Raw genomic sequence first — 16,804 nt, forward strand, 5'->3', positions numbered from 1 at the left:
AAATAGCCATTGTGATGAAAACACGAGGATTTGCAGACAAGTCTGATTCTCCTTTTATTTTTCTCTCTTTAAATTATCATTAATCTTAACTGAAATAAATTTGATTGTATAAATGAGTGGACATCAATAACAAAGCCAGCGGTCTTTGAAGAGTAGGATGGCAAGGGTTGCCAAACAGAAACAAAGGACACATCGAAGTTGTGACTTAGGCCCCAACAGATGTGTCTTCTGTGTCAAATCTTGCAAGCTGTGATGTTAGAGGACATGAGGCAGTGGATTAGGCTGGGCGCTGTACGCTGCGTCGTATGACCTAATGTAAGACCTAGCTTCTGTGCCTAGGCCGTTCCTTCTGAGTATGAATGCCTTTCCAACAATATGGGAAGAGGCTTTGGTTTTTTGGTTTCTTTAGAAAATTATTTTGGTTTTGGGACGTCTTCTCCAATTGCTGGAAGTTCCTTGACACATCTGGCAAGTGGTCCAAGTTGTTGTAAGAGTTTTGCATTCTTTTCCAAAACAAAGATTATATAATGGTAAAAGTTAAATGAGTGCCTTCAGATGCTGTCTTTGGAAGAGTTAAGATGCTGCTGATCACCTTAGCATGAAGTGTCTCACAGGCAGCAACATCACCAAGTTCATAAATACAGCCGGAGGTGTATTTATGATTTCAGGGTTCTGTAACACTGAGCTTCTGATTCTTTGGCCTGGCTACTGACCATCCTTGAGAGCTATGCAAGAAGTTGCCGGTTCTTCAGTAAACCATTTTTATCTGTAACTCTGTTCTACCTCTGGAATTTAATTGCAGATCATACTGCTTTGACAAGCAAGAATTTGGATATTTGTTACGCTTGTATGTCTGAACACACAGCACTTGTATTTTGAAAGTAATTGGTGTGCTTTATGCAATTGCACTTTATTGCTGGTGTCCATTTTCTCCATTATTGATTCCAATCTGTTAGAGATGATGGTTGTTTCAACAGCAGCACTTAACAATACCTCATACCAATTTAGCAGTCACGAGTGTCCTCCTGAATATGGATATGTAGTGGCCTAGAATTAAAATGCAGTTAATTCTTTCGTTAGAGATGTATTGGTGTTCCTCCAATGACTATGCTAATTGTTTGTACAGCATCTTCTGGCTTGTTTTGGAGATCCGCCTGGTCTCAGAATGAGGGGTGCATAGAACACATCAGGATTCCCTAAGTGGACAGTATGGGGTGATACTGGACTCAGGATACAGTTCCATGTTGTCAAAAGATTCAACTGTGAAAAGCTGAAGAAGGCTTTTCTTAAAACAAACAAAAAGCCCACCCATTGAAAACATATCGAAATTATGTCACGTTACTGTCAATAGCTCAGTGTGCACTGGTGCGTTCTAGCTTGAAAGCACAGTATCTTACAGCTCGTCTCTTCTTGAAGGTGTCTGAGCATGCAGCAGGCTTCACATTGCTTTGCTAAAGCATCTTCACCTTTCCAGCTCTGTCGTGTTGATTATCTTCAGGAACAGAATGATCCATTTCTTTTTGAGTGAAACCTGGAAAAAAACCTGTAAACTGTCAAAAAGCGTTAAAGATTTTGTTTTGCAGTACCTCATCTCTGCCAAAAGTGTGCCAGAAGTGTGGCAAATAAGATGGATTATGCCTGCAGCCATTTCACTTCCTTTCAACAATTCAATTGAGATGAAGACTCTACAGTTCATATTATTTCTAGCTGAATGGTGTGTTTTACTCTTCTTGGCTATTTAGCCGCTAACCACCATTCTGCTTTCAAATCTGAACATTTGAGGGTTCCACAATTTTTTTTAAAAAAAATGAGCACAGATAGTTCTTAGGGAATGATCCGGTTCTCTCTAGCAAAAGCAAGTATGAGGTGTAGACAGATAGTAAATACAATGGAATAAATGAAACAGTATTTTGGGATTCTGAACCTTACCTCATAAAATTTCCACTGCGGAACAGTTTTGGTAAATAGACCCCAGTGTATGTAGTGAAAAAGTTAATTGTTACATGGTTGTATCTGTTAAAATCAAATATTCCAGTATTCTGCATAGGAGTGTTGCTCATCTCTGTTAAATGTAAGTGAATACAACTAGCATGAGTCAAATGTAAGCCAGGTCAGATGCAACCACAACTTTGAGATGGTGTTAAACACCCATACACACATTCTGATTAGGGTATTTCTTTTGGAAATCACTTCCTGTCAATTTAACTCTTACTCTCCCTTCACAGCTTTGAAAAGTCCAGCTGCATTCCATGAGCAGATAAAGAGTCTGGAGCGAGCCAGGGTAAACCACTTTGTGTCAACTTCTTATGAACATCTGAAAATGGATAGTTGGTTGTATGTGATACTAAACATGAAAAAATCATCACCATTACAGTAATAACATGTGCTTTTATCTTGGAAGAATCCGTTAAAATAAAATGTTGGTGACAAATCTGTGAGGACCTTTATTAATTCTTCACAGATGAAGGTGGGGGGATAAGCTTACAGATGTAACGTAATACACAGCTACCTCCAGTTAAAGATCGGATACTTGGGTAAATTATGCTTGTGCAGTATTCTATATTTCTATAGAATCTGTACTATTTTGATTTTGTGTGGTGGTATGGGATCAAATCCAGAAACATTCCCAACTTGTTTGGGGGAGATAGAAATTCATTAGCGCTGCTTAACTGATGGAAAACCAAACCCCTCTGGTGCTCGTGTTCTAACAGCAGTGTCCACCCATCTGAATGCAACTGCAAATACTTGTTGCTTGGACATCAATGATTTATCAAACTACTTTGATTTTGCTAGTAAACGGTAGTTAATGCTATTTCCTTATTTCTTTAAAGACTGAAAATTTTTTGAAGCACAAGATTCGCAGCAGGCCGGACCGGTCTGAGCTGGTCAGGATGCACATCCTCGAAGGTATGTACCCAGCTGTATGTACCTTTTGAGCTACTGTTAGAAGGAACTTCTGTTATGCACTCAGTTTTCTAACTCAGTTGGCTTTGATATGAATTATTTCTAAAGGTTTACATGCTCTATTTCTCTACTTCTGCAGTGTCTGTTGTAATCTGTATTCTGAATATGTGTAATAATAGATACACCTATGGCAGTGAAAGTATTCTCAACTGTGTATTTATTTGCATACCTGACAGCATTGTACTTCCCCTGCCATGCAGCATCACAATCAGTCTTTAATAAACCTGAGTTTTACTCTGCCTTGTTGTTTGAAACACTAGTCATTGCGAATGGGGCTGCATTACTGCATTTCACCATAATCTAACCAAATACAGACATTGCCAAATAACCATCATCCAAGTCAATTTAATAGCCATTAGTTTTCAAAACATGCATTTGGATACTAAACCCAGATAGGAGCTTACGTGTTAATAGATCACATTCGTATTGACAGACTGTCTCCAGCTTTTCATTGAAATACAATTTTGAAGATTCACATTTGTGCTAGAAGCTATCTGTAAAGGCAGATTTTTTAAGATGTTTGCCAAGAGAGACTCAAAAATCATTGGATTAATTAAACCTTTACCACAGCTCACACTGGTAAACCATTAGAGCAGCAAATGCTGTCTTCAGATTATAATTAGCACTTGTTTTGTATTCCCTGCTTTATTGTTGGACATTATACAAATGTTTACCAAAAGTATCACTGCTGTTAAAAAAGTGGTTATATTTATAGAAAAACACGGAGATGAACAACATCTACTCATCTTATTTTTGCTTATTAATTTGAGAATTTTCAGAAAACACTTGCCTGCTTTAGGTAGAAGTGGGATAGTTATTGCAAAAACAAGACAATGTTGTTTGTCATGAAATTGGAGAAAAGATGGAACAGAATATTTAAATAATTTTATCTTTTCAGAGACCTTTGCAGAGCCTTCACTACAAGCCACTCAGATGAAACTGAAGAGAGCTCGTTTGGCAGATGACCTGAATGAGAAGATTGCTCAGAGGCCTGGCCCTATGGAACTAGTAGAAAAAAATATTCTTCCTGTAGACTCCAGTGTTAAAGAAGCTATTATAGGCAAGTAGAAGTCCCACACCTTCTATCTGTAATCTGTATGACACTTTGGAAAACAATAATTTAACTCTTGAGGTTAGAGTTCTCTAAAATAAAACATACTCAAACTTTATTGGTACTTATTATTTCAGCTTCTGAAGTCCTAAATTCTGTCATCATTTAATTGAAGTTATCCTATTGTTATTCAAAACTAAGTTGGAATTATATACTTCAGTACTCTCTTTGAAAAGACTTGTTTCTTAGGAATAATTTAAACATGTGGCCATTCCTCAGCCTGTCATATGTTTGTGTCTGTGTGCACGTTGACGGTACCTCTTAATCTCTTACTTTAATAACTTATGCTATGCTCCTAGTTTTATCAGTTCCTTGAATATGATTTAATATGGCTGTCATTATAATAAAACCACAATAAATACTTATCTACCATATGTTTAGGCTGCGGAAACCTGATCATTTTCCAGTAATTAGCTAATTCTGCCACCAATGTCTAAATTTGCGTCACTGAAAAAAAAATTGTTTTGCTTGTTTCTTTGTAAACCTTCTAGCAGTTGGACAAGAGAATTATCCCCAAGCTTTGGATGATTATTCATTTGATGAAGACAGCAGTGATGCTTTATCACCAGATCAGCCAGCCAGCCAAGAATCCCAGGGTTCAGCAGCTTCCCCGGGTGAGCCAAAACCAAGTGACTCACCATCACCAGTAACACCAAATGCTGCTACATCAGCACAGGTACAGTTTTCAAATGTTGAAACAAAATCTTCACAGTATGTTTTTTAGGTCTGACGCTGTAGAAATGGGGCATAGTTTCCCACGGAATGAATACATTCGCTGTTGCAAAGGAGCATCTGAAACTCTATTTTCTGTTTGGGAGTGTACGGGCTAGAACCTTGGCTTAGCTGTTGGCAGTAATAAAATTTCCATAGACTGTAGTTGCAATAAAGCCATAAAATCACTGAAATTCGTTATGGCCCATAGAAGATCTACAGCTTTCCCAAAGTTGTTTGAAAGGTCATATCCGTGGTTTACTCCAGCTGTTATTGATTACTTAATGTCTGTCTTCATTCTGGGCAAGGTCTTGAACTCATTGAGAATTAGACTTAGCTGAAACAACAACAGTTGACGTCAGTCCATTATCCCTGGAAAAGTCCGTAAAAAAAATAAGGTTTCCCACATAATTTAAACGTTCTCTCCTGTAGTTTTAAATACTGCCTAAGAAATTTGCTGTTTAAGAATATAAAATAACTTTAATGTTGATTTATAGTTTTTAGTATTTTCTTGAGTTCCTTACAAAGAAAGTCACTAAATCTGCAGTGGCAGACAAAATGTTGTCTTTATAATAGAGCACTTGAATATGTATTTAAAGAACAGTGGATTTGAATGAAAACACTTGACTGAAATGAGTTTTGCAAGAGAGCTCTTCTTACAGTAGTTTCATTTTGTGATTTAAAATGGGCAGTAACATTGCCTACCCTATCTTTAAACACATTATAAAAGTGCTGATGTAAAAAATTTACAAAAACAGTAATGAAACAAACATCATGTACTAGAAATTAGTTTATCTTTTATTAGCTACTGAAAACCCAGGATTATATGCATAATCATACAGTTATCTGGATGCTTCCAGATATCTTGTGCGGCACTTGCTTCACAGGTCTTTATCTTTGAGTTACTCAGCGAGTTTATTCATTAATGATATATATGCATTTATTTAAAGGTTACTATGTTTAGCTTAAATAGATTGTTTATGATGTTTTCTGTCATGCCTCAGCTATTAATTTTAAACTCACTAACTTAAGCCCAGTTAAAAGGAGAAGGTTTTGCTTTTAACTAGATTTCTGCAGCTTTCATGGAACAACTCTGCACACAGAAAGAGCCCCACATTAAGGCTCCAGTGGCAGGAAAGCCAAGCAAAGTCATCACATGTTGTCTGATGGCAACTAGCTTGAACAGTCAGCAAACTCCAAACTAGCCAGATTTAACAGTACTCATCCCCACTCATTAACAGCTTGTTCATTTGAGACTGACAGAGCTGAGTAAATGACAGATTGTGCTTATATTCTGAGTTATACTTGCCTAGAGGAACCATTAGTTTTTGTTCATGTGTTGAAATGAAGAGTAACAAAAGTTTTGCCTTCTATCAATGCTGAATTTGTTGCTGAATCCAATTTACACGTCTGCTGAGCCATTGTGTGTGCTAGAAAAAAACTCCTTGAGCCTGAACTACTGTTTCTGCCAGTAAGCCCACTTCCTGTTGTGCATAAATGAAAGCAGCTGTATTGTCACGGAAAAGTAATTTATGTTTCAGATTGTAAACATGGATAGAATGGTAAAATGCATCACTTCGGTAAATTATTTAGTGGAAAGACTTGGGGTTTCGTCACAGTATTATATATATGAAATGACTTACCAATAATCTGTTAAAGGATAGTGCACTCAGCTTTGCGTACTTGGTACTGATATACCACACATTTGTACGCAAACACAGAAATGTGAGTAATGGTGTCATTTTTGTTTGATTAGCTGAAATGTTTTGTATTAATTTGAGGAGAAAGTCTGAATTTGATGGAAATTCAAAAGCTTTAGGACTTCATCTTACTTCATTTCATGCAAGTCTGTACCTGGTAAGAACAAGATGTTCTGGCCTGTATAATGCAAATGTTAAAACTCTTTATTTTAAAAGAATTTAAGAGTGTATCAAAATGTGGCCAACGTGTGAATGGTACTACTACAAATGTGTAATATTCTTGAGGTTCATGTTGATCAACTGTAATCTATAACAGATCTTTTTCAGGAGGACTTCTTAAGAGTTTTCCTTCATCACTTTCTCTACTACACAAAGGAGGAAACGATGCTTAACTTTGCAGTTCAAATTATTTTCATGCTTGTCTTTTTATTAAGCTTTCTTTTAGAAAATGCATTTATTTATATATTCAAACTCTCAGAGGATTCGTAGCAAATCCAAAACAATGCTGGACACAATGCACGGCACATCTGGATTTTTTCACTGTTCCCTAACATACAGATTTGAGATGTGAATTAGGTTTCATGTCGAGGGAATGTAATTTTTGTTGCATAAATTGAAAGCAAACCACATGAAATCAGATACCCAAGTAAAGAGTTAGGTTCCTAATGGAGAGGTAAATAAAAATACTCAAAGCAATACATGCCAAAAGCTTTTCAAGTAGGAAGCATAAGACAGATGGGTGATTGCAGCAACACAGTAACAGAGCACTTGATTGAAAAAGCACTTCGGATAGAACTTCAATCCTTTGCTTATGGATTTCATAATGTATTATAGCCACTTCTGTGCACAGATCTAAAATGCAAAGTTGCTCTTCTGCAGAATAAACCAGATGTTTACCTTGTCATTCCTTTTGAAATAAGGAATAACAGCACAGCATGTCTCTACAGGAGATGTGTCTGAGAAATTGCTCCTTTGTTCTTTTAATTTCCTTTGGCAAATTTTAGGTTTTATTACAACATAAAATACAAAGGATGTTTTGAAAATAGCAGAGTGCAGCCAGAGTTCTTTTCGAGGGTTCCTCCTCCACACGTTTCCAGGCCTCAGAGGGTGTAACATAACTTTGAGAACTTCCAGCTCGCATTGACTGATGACGTAAAACTTGCTTTAACCTGATGTATTTGCATCTGTTAAGGATTAGGCACACTACTCTGAACAGATCAAATTGTGGTGGTCACAGTTCTGAAGACATTAAACAGCTATCTTCAAAACAGCTGAAGTATTTTGCTTGATGAGACAGAATATAATGACTGCTTTCCTAATATATTCACTGCAGCTTGTTGACCTGCTAGATGCTTGTTTGCAGTTAGAAGAAAAGGTGCAGAAATCATATTATTGGTAACTTGAAATAGAGTATCTGTTCAAAGGAAATAATGTTTACATTATTTTACAAAGTAATCAAGTTAAGGAGTAGTAACCTGTTAATTTATTTTTTGAATTTAAAAATGTATCAAGTAAATGATAGCACAGTTCATTGCTTCATCTCATACTTGTGGGTAAAATTGGGAAGTCTGTAAAAAGTTTTGTATTTAATGTAGCTATTAATCCTTTGTAGTTTAGGGTAACAACTAATGGAAGGAAAAAGCAGTTTACTCTGTGGCAAGAGGAGAATATTTAACACCATGATTTTCAAACAGTAGGAATTACAGAGGTGGGGTTGTGGGGTTTTGTTTGGGTCTGGACTTTTTTTTTTGTTTGTTTGGGTTTGGTTTTTTGTTTTGTTGTTGTTTTTTTTTAAGTTACTAACTCCTTCCCATTTTGAAGAGTTTTGTTGTGCTGTCATTACAGAGGTGCTTTCATAGCCTGTAAAGGGTTGCTAAATAGTATGTTTGAAGTCACGTTATCTGTTTGGGTTCAAAAAGGATTAGAATGGTGAAGGGTGAAAGAATAAGTAATGAGTAAGCTGAAGTATCAAACATTTAAAATGTTTTTTAGATGGGGCTTCAGGAAAAGAAAATATAAAACCCAGCAAAAATCAAGAGATCACTAGAGTTTGCCTGTGCTTTACGGTAATACTGTACATGGTACACTGATTCAGAGACAAACTAAGAGCTTTTTAAAATGTTACTGGTATAACCAGAATAAGCTTTTTAAACTTGATAGCAACAGGAGTGCAGCACGCTTGGAATACAGCATCCAGAACCCTTTTTTAAAGAGTAAGTCCCTCTGAAGTCCTCTGCCAATTCTTATGCAAGTCCGGCAAGTAACAGATACTGTGTAGATAGCGGATGCTTTCCAGAGCAAACACTTTGAAAGTTGGATATAAAAATAGAGGCATTTATATCTTTAGCCTGCCACCATAAACTGACACAACCCCAAGACAGGCATGTGCACAATGTTTCAGTGACTAGGCATGGCATACTAAATCCTGCAATTTACAAAAGCAGCATCAGGAGCTTTGCCTCTGGATGGCTGCGCTGCAGAAGGATCGAAACCACTATACAGTTTAGGTAAGTTACAGTGAGCTAGCTATAGCTGCCTGTTGGCAACTGACAGCTGAGAACACAGCAAAATGTATAAAAGAAATGCAGGGATAGAAGGGAAAATAATTATAATTTAATTGTAAGCAAAAGTCAGGGAGCTTGGTGCGTGCAGACTGGCAGCTTGATAATTGCCATCCCAGCAATACAAAAGAACCAGGACATCAAGTTGCAAGTTGTGTAGCAAGTGTTTTTAGCAAACTGATTTAAGTCCTTTGTGATCCAATCTCAAGGAAGAATAGTAGAGCACAGGAAGAAATGAACTGGGGAGAAGTACCCATCTGACTTAAGTAGAAGGCAGGAGTTCATAATGTATTCTGAATATCAGCATTACTGATAGGAATATAAGGGAAATGGATGGGCTTTTTATAAAGGAATGTTGTACTAGGTGGTCTGGTTGCTTTCTTAACTAATGGAGGTGATCTCATCTGTCTGGATTTAATACTGTATGATATTAAACACTAACAAAAGTGGCGAAGATGGAGATTAGCAGAGATAAGACAGAAAGAGAAGTATTGGGTTGAAAGGAAGTTGGTACCAGTGCTCTGCAGGAGTTGACTTGGGGACGTCCTCTTTTCGTAAGAATGGGTCACATAACAGAAGTGGGAAGGCATTCAGTACAGTTGGACTGTTGTTATGCAGAAAGAACTGGTTGATTTGGCTTTTAGGAGAAAAATTGAATTCCAATAGAATGGAATAGTTCTTAGAAAAAAACACCTCTCCTTCCCATGAAGGAGGTGTGGAAACCTGGGGACAGACTCAAGAGAGAACTGAGGAGGAAGACAGGTGGGGTACAGTGGTCAGCAGCAGCAGTGAAGTGGCTGAGCTACTGTGTGCTTCCTCAGTTCAACTGCAAGTATGTTAGAAGAGATGATGCCAGTAGAAACGTTAATGCCACTGTGAGGATCCAGTGAGACCCCATATGGAATATTCTATACATTTCCAGTTACTTATATCCAAGGAAAGACTAATGAAAACTGTAACACAAACAGGAAAGGATGATCAGAGAATGAAAAATCTCTTTTATGAGAAAAGAATAAAAATTCATTTCTGCGGCTAGAAAAATGAGGGCTGAGATCTGTTGCTGTGCAGAGTCTATATCCCATCAGAGGGATATTTAGTACAGAAGGAAATCGGTTTTAAATCAGAAAACAATTTTGGCACAGAAAAAATCGCTATGGCAAAGTTAAGCCCAGTGAAGTTTGGTTATTATGTATGAAGACTTTTGGGAATCTTCTGGTAGGCATAGTGGTGCCAGGATAAGAATAATAACAAAAGAAGTCCTGAGCGTATATGGAATTTAGTAAGTTTACAGAAGAAATTATACACATGGTGTTTGTAACAGCAGGGGAACAAACTCAGTAAAGTTCAGGGTACTGGATTGTACTACATGGTAATAATTGTGCTAGTGGTCAAATACAGAAGAAACATACTTGCTGGCACAGTCAGAGGTGTGGTTGCCACAAAAATACTGTAGGAAGCTGTCTCTTCAAAGGCATCTGCTCTGCCGCTCCATGATCATCCTGAGACGCAAAGTTCATTTTCCTAGGTTGATGTTCGACCTTCGTGGAAGAGGCTTTTCTGGCAGTAGTAGTTTGTGTGATAAAATTCTCCTTATCTATGTGTACACAAGATTCTGACTTCAGAGGCAGAAAATACTGAAGGCCTCAATTCTATAGTAATAAAGCAGCGTTTTCTGTTATTTCAGTAGGCCGCCTCAGTATATGTACAGTGTGTCTAGAGTCAGATTTTAATGCTGCTTCAAGCAGAGTAATAACAAACGGTATTATCTCTGCTAATGATGCATTCCATTCTGCCTTTAATTATTTTCTAACCCTTATGTCTCCTTTTACTTAGAATTAATACAATTTTGTTTGAACATTTTTTCTTTATTTGGACGCATATACATTCAAATCCGTGATTATTTGGTTCAGGAAGCCTTCATACATGAAACTTGTTAACACTAACAAGAAAATAAATGTATTTGATGCAATCTTTTCCTGTAATTCTGACTGACTACCTTGAAGAGAAGATTTCTTTTGTATTCTTATGCCAGGAGCAAAAGTACTTTAATGACAGCTGTTAGTTCTACAAGTATTTTGCAATTGCAAAGTTAAGAACTGGCATCAATCAGTCAGTTAATCTGATTCCAGGCTACCAACCAGAGACAAATACATGTTAAAGTAAAATGTTCCTGACTTGAATCAGTGAGGTTACTTCTGAAGGCCCTTCCAGCTCTTTTTTTATGATTTTGTAAGAAAGACAGGGAAAAAAAATTGCTTTCATGACATTTCTTTTTTTGCTTTCATGTATGTTAAAAGGAGGAAAGAATTCTGCAAATTAAAGCAACAATGGAAGAGTTAGGAAAACAAAGCCCTTTCAGAGAGCTTTTCTTTTTATGTCGTTACAAGTACTTTTTGGTTATCATTGCTTTTACCTGCAGAAAAAAGAACAATAATAAGAAATAAGTTAGTGTTGGAAAAATCTTTATTATGATACGCTACAAAAATTGATATTAAAATCAATTACTGTTTCACTTTGGTGAAACTAGAAGTAAATCCTTTCTTAGTAAAACCAGCTTTTGGATACATTTACATGCAGTAGTTAAAATACAAACTAAGGAGTCAAGATAAGAAACCAGTTTATCTTATTCGCTGTATTTGAAGTGTGCCAAAATGTGCCTTGATGGAAAACTTGTAGACATGTACATTTTGTGAATTTGACGTGACGGTGAATTGTCTTAACTTTTTCACATTTTTTCAGTTATTCGGATGGTGGATGTTTTTAATGTTTCTCTTTTTCCTTATATTTTTTTTTAATACTAGTATCCACCTTTAACCTCTCCAGTTCCTGAATTTCTCAAAACTCCCTCTACAATTGAACAGCATGTTACACGTTCTACTGCTACAACCACCCTGACCACAAATACTGTTTCTGCAGCAAAGCCTGGGCCAACGTTAGTAAAGGTAGGTATCTGTAATAACAGTGTCTAATAACAGGACTATGTTCTTAATCTGTGTCCTTTTCCAATGTTATATTTAATGAAAAAACCCACAAGTAACGTTATAGCGCCTAAAACTAACAACAACTTCTGTTAGTCTTCAGGAAAATGTACTAGGTTGTTGACTGAAAGCTTCTGTATGTTAAAATCAACGATTAACACTTGCAGGGACTGGGTCATTATTTCGAGAGGTCCTTACGGTACAGTTGACAGAAGTTTTCAAGCAGAATTATGCATTGCATTGCTATGGAAGTTTTTAAGAAATAAGGGTAACAGATTTTTGCAATACTAAGCTTTTACTTTCTATTGGTGAAAGGAATAATTATCTTTTCTAATCTAATTTTGTATGGAGAATAATTTAATAGGAACAGAGGCAATCGCATTCATAGTCTACCTATAACCAAACTGGGAAACAGCATTGCTCCTTTTCTGCAACTGTTTTCTTAGTTTCTTTATTGTATAAGTAGAACACAAGGTGTGAGAGATGCTACTGTATCCTTGTAATGGAATACCAGAATAACATACTCAGTTCTCTCATCTGCACTGACCTAGCCAGCAGTTTGAAAAAGTTTTTAAAATACAATTAGAGAGAGGGTTGTGTTGGAAGATGTCTGTATTTCAACAACACCGCCAAAGGTCTTCAGCTGTGTAATGATATGTAGATTTCTGCCCAACTACAGGAAATTAGTTTTTGGTTAAATTTACAAGGATGGCCTCTAATAGTCAATTTCTGGTAGAAATTTGGCTGTATCCAGTGAAATCACTGGACTCGCACCAGCTTACTTAATGCAGGACATTAATGACAAATTCCAATATCCCCCAAAACCAGGCTATCTGTGTAATAAATGTGCATGGATCAACACAGGACTTCTGCTTTGGTACCTTCTGTATGACTAGGTAACTGCCTTTGACTTTTCACTGAAAATAATTTCAAAGAGCTTGTAAAGGAAGAGTTCTAACACACGAGCAGGTATCACTAATAAGGATACTGCTGAAAGTTTCAGAAGAGTAATCCTGTAATTTATAGGAATGCCTGTCCCTGATTTTATCTAGACCTGTAAGTACTTGTGACCTGCAGGTGTTTACAGACAGACTTTTAAGTACGAGCTTTTACCTGTACAAATTTCTAAGTGTTTTTGAACTTACCTGTTTAAGAAGAATGCATCTTTGCAGTGACAGCTCATACCCAGCAGAATCCCTTAACTTCATTTGCACCATCCATTAAGAAAACATTCACAAACTGAATTGATGACCCTTTCTTGTGCAAAGTAGAAGCCAGCTGGAGTACATTAACTTTTCAAGGATGGTAAGCAATTCCTTTGGGCAGGTTTGCAGGGATAATTGTGTTCAGCAACTCTGCAGTCAATACACTCCTGTATGCTTTGTCTTTCTACCTTGCATAACTGCTTGTAAATGAGACGTTGGTTATAGTTGTTTCAATGTTTTCCATCCGTAAACAGCAAAGCCACCCAAAGAATCCAAACGATAAGCATCGGAGCAAGAAATGTAAAGAACCTAAGCCAAGGGTGAAAAAATTGAAGTATCATCAATATATTCCACCTGATCAGAAAGGTGAGAAAAATGAGCCACAGATGGACTCCAACTATGCTCGGCTACTGCAACAGCAGCAACTGTTTTTGCAGCTGCAGATCCTGAGCCAACAGCAACAACACTACAACTACCAGACAATTCTGCCAGCACCGCTGAAGTATGTGAAGCATTGTTTGTGTCCTTTAAAGAAAAGATACATACATCAGTTACAGAATTAGTATATAAATATTCTAATTAGCTTTAGAAGTAAACATATTTTACAAATGTTAAGAGACAACTGGAACCCAAGAAAACTTAAATGGCCATGTGCATCACTGTGGGTGTATTATTTGCCTCATTTAACGAGGTGATGAGGTGGTTCTCTTGTTAAAATACTCCTGAAGTCTGATAAGTCTTTAAGTGGTCCTAGTTATTTTTATTATTGATGTGGAAACAGAACTTCCTACTTGTCACATGCATTTTTTCCAACCCAGATGCATATTTGAAACTCAAAAGCGTTTATACAAAAGCAAGGAAATTTTGACTCCATTTTCACTCAAATAGGACATAGGTAGGCAGAGCAGAAGAGAAGCTTACAGGTGATGGCTTTTACAAAGGCAGGTACTACTGTTGTGTTTTTATTGTCTTTTTACATCAGTTTCACAGACCACATTTTTGCAGTTTAAAAATAAGAAGAAACAGTTTTTTTAAATTAGGTAGCATTTGTATAATGTTTATACCCTCATCTCTAACGCTTATATGAGTTCTTGATCAGTGTTGATCTTTAGCACTTTTAACAGAGAGAAGTATACTTTCTGACTATAGGTAGAAGCAGCCAGAAAAATAAATCTTTGAAGAATTGCCAGCACTCTATAGCAGCATGAGAAGCTGACTATCTACAGAGTTTCATTCTTACTGTCTTAAGACCAATCTTTTCCTAGAAGTGCTTATAGTGTAACATGCCACAGCCACACAACCCTAAATTCACGTAACTTTCATCTGTTTTTTTTTTTTTTTTTTAAAAAAAATTAGTTTTCACTGAGTTATTTTTCCTCAGCAAGTGAGGCTAGAAAAGTTAAAGGTACCATCTGTGGTTATATTTATAATTACCATGTATCCTAACATTTGGATAGCGATGTTTCTGCCTGCTTACCCACACTTCTTATGTTCCATTTACTGACATTTCAGAAACATTTCTTCATAAATCAGTTGAACAAAATAAAAGAGCTGACTTATGGTCCCTAGTGTAAATGATGGCATTTTTAATTTTTTTACAATTATTTTGAGATCCTTTTATGAGAGTCGTCTTATGAGTACAGCCGGTAACAATGCATCATCTTCATAGTAAACTGCCTTCACGTCGGTCCCTATGATATATGAACATTGGATATGTCTGTAGGGTTGAAACATAAGAGTTCAATATCGTGGGGTTTTTTATTGATGACAAACAAAAAACTAACTAGTTGCCCTAGCTGATGATTAATTTGTACAAACCGATTCTGCAGTCCATAGTATTCTTCAGGGATACCATGACAGTAATGAAAATTATGAAGCATAAATTAGTACACTTAACTGAAGAGAAAATAAAATGTCAACATACGAATCTGTTATGTTTTCCTCTGTTCTGTTTTACTAAAAATACTTAATGGTTAAATGTCTTACGTTGAATATGTATTTGTAAAATAAGTTAGTTTGTTCATTAACTTGATAGACACTAGATTCAGAATCACAGCCTCTTGACTGAAAACATAATATATTTAGCATTGACATTTTTGTCCCCCTTTTTCCTATCACTTGAAGGCCACTGAATGACAAACAGAGTAACAATGGGAATACGCCACTGAATACTTTGAACAACAGTACACCGACATCAGCTGCCAGCTCACCGAGACAGAATAGTAATATTCCTAACCGGAAACCAGGACCTCTACCTTCAAGCTTGGATGACTTGAAGGTAAAAAATGAGAGGGATTTGTCCATTCCTGTGCATCACTATAGATCATAACTTGCAAATTTTTACTGTCAAGAATAAGCTCAGATATTATTTACCAATGAAAACTGTACTTTCCTCTTACCTGCTTGGCATAATGTTGGCAAAGTTTTCATACACAAGTCTTCTGGGCTTGAATACTTGTTTTGATTTAGCCTCCTCACATGCCTGTGCTCTAGAAATGACATTTATTTCCCAAAGAATTAGAAGAGGAAGAATAATTTCAGACAGATTGTTATAGGTACCTAATTTGATACTTGGGGTAAACTGTTGAGGTGCACTTCATGTGAAGTTTTAGCCCAGGCTGGTTTAAACACTGCAACAGTAAGTTCCTCATGACAAGTTTAATCTATCAGTGAAGAGGTTTAGTTAAGCAGTATAAATTAAAAGATGCCCTAATAATAACATATTCAGAGAGCTTACTGCTATAAATACAACACAGACATAACACTAATAAAACAGAAAATAAAGGGTCTTTCCAGAATTCAATGCATCATCTGAAAATGAACACTGAATTTTATAAAAGCTTCTTATCAATAACCACGTAAACTCTGTTTTTAAACTGTAACATGAAGGTATTACATAGGATTTTCTTACTTCAGAAATACCGTAACAGGAATTAATACCATGAGGGACATAAGGAGCGTTCCTCTGAGCAGCCCGGGGGTGTTCAGGGGGCGAGTACAGGAGTGTGCAGCCGCCCTCTCGTGGGCAGTTGGATCCCCTCGCCCTTCCTTTAGCCAGCGCCGGGTTTCGGAAGGATGGCACTGATTTTTTTTTTTTAGACTTGAAGGGATAAAAAAAGAGATTTCGGAAGATCAGATTCTCAAAACAGGAATGTGGTGTTGCCAGTTAAAGCCAGTCTTTTAATATGAAACAAGTCTATAAAATTCGACTCAAACAACAGCGTCTGAAGTAAGCTTTTCAAACATTTAAGTTACTAACTATTAACTTTTTAATATATTTCATTTATTATCTGAATTTGTGCTTTGCAGTGATTAAAGCTGTTCACTTATCCATTTTTGCATAATGTATCGGTATTCCTGCTAATGTGGTAACAATAACATAAGCTAGGCTTGCAGACCTGGTGGTGGTGGTTTTAACACTGAATCATCTAAATCAGTTCTGATAAAGAATTCAGAAATGCATTGTCGAAAAACAGAAAAACTGGAGCGTACTCTCAAGCAAGTGTAGAGGATACCAGACTGGGGGAAACAGCTGATAATCGTTGTTAGGTAGGCAGCTGCTTAACATAAAATT

The 16,804-nt window shown here is 36.7% G+C and overlaps 1 protein-coding gene across 8 annotated transcripts in view; it reads left to right on the forward strand.

Moving 5' to 3' along the window:
- The window catches only part of MRTFB (myocardin related transcription factor B), an 85,392-nt gene that overhangs the window by 52,786 nt on the left and 15,802 nt on the right, over positions 1-16,804 (forward strand). For 6 of the 8 annotated variants that reach the window (XR_008821779.1, XM_056338375.1, XM_056338383.1 and 3 more), the window contains 7 exons: positions 2,226-2,281; positions 2,832-2,907; positions 3,863-4,024; positions 4,567-4,751; positions 11,849-11,989; positions 13,485-13,732; positions 15,355-15,508. Coding sequence is in view for 7 of the 8 variants with exons in the window: in XM_056338375.1 (XP_056194350.1) it covers positions 2,226-2,281; positions 2,832-2,907; positions 3,863-4,024; positions 4,567-4,751; positions 11,849-11,989; positions 13,485-13,732; positions 15,355-15,508 (1,022 nt within the window). In the remaining variant the exon portion in view is untranslated. The remainder of the gene's footprint in view (positions 1-2,225; positions 2,282-2,831; positions 2,908-3,862; positions 4,025-4,566; positions 4,752-11,848; positions 11,990-13,484; positions 13,733-15,354; positions 15,509-16,804) is intronic. The other 2 variants (XM_056338377.1, XM_056338379.1) reach the window with 1 other exon arrangement.

The sequence above is a fragment of the Falco biarmicus genome, chromosome 4 (assembly GCF_023638135.1).
Source record: "Falco biarmicus isolate bFalBia1 chromosome 4, bFalBia1.pri, whole genome shotgun sequence".
In the NCBI taxonomy this organism is placed as follows: Eukaryota; Metazoa; Chordata; class Aves; order Falconiformes; family Falconidae; genus Falco; species Falco biarmicus.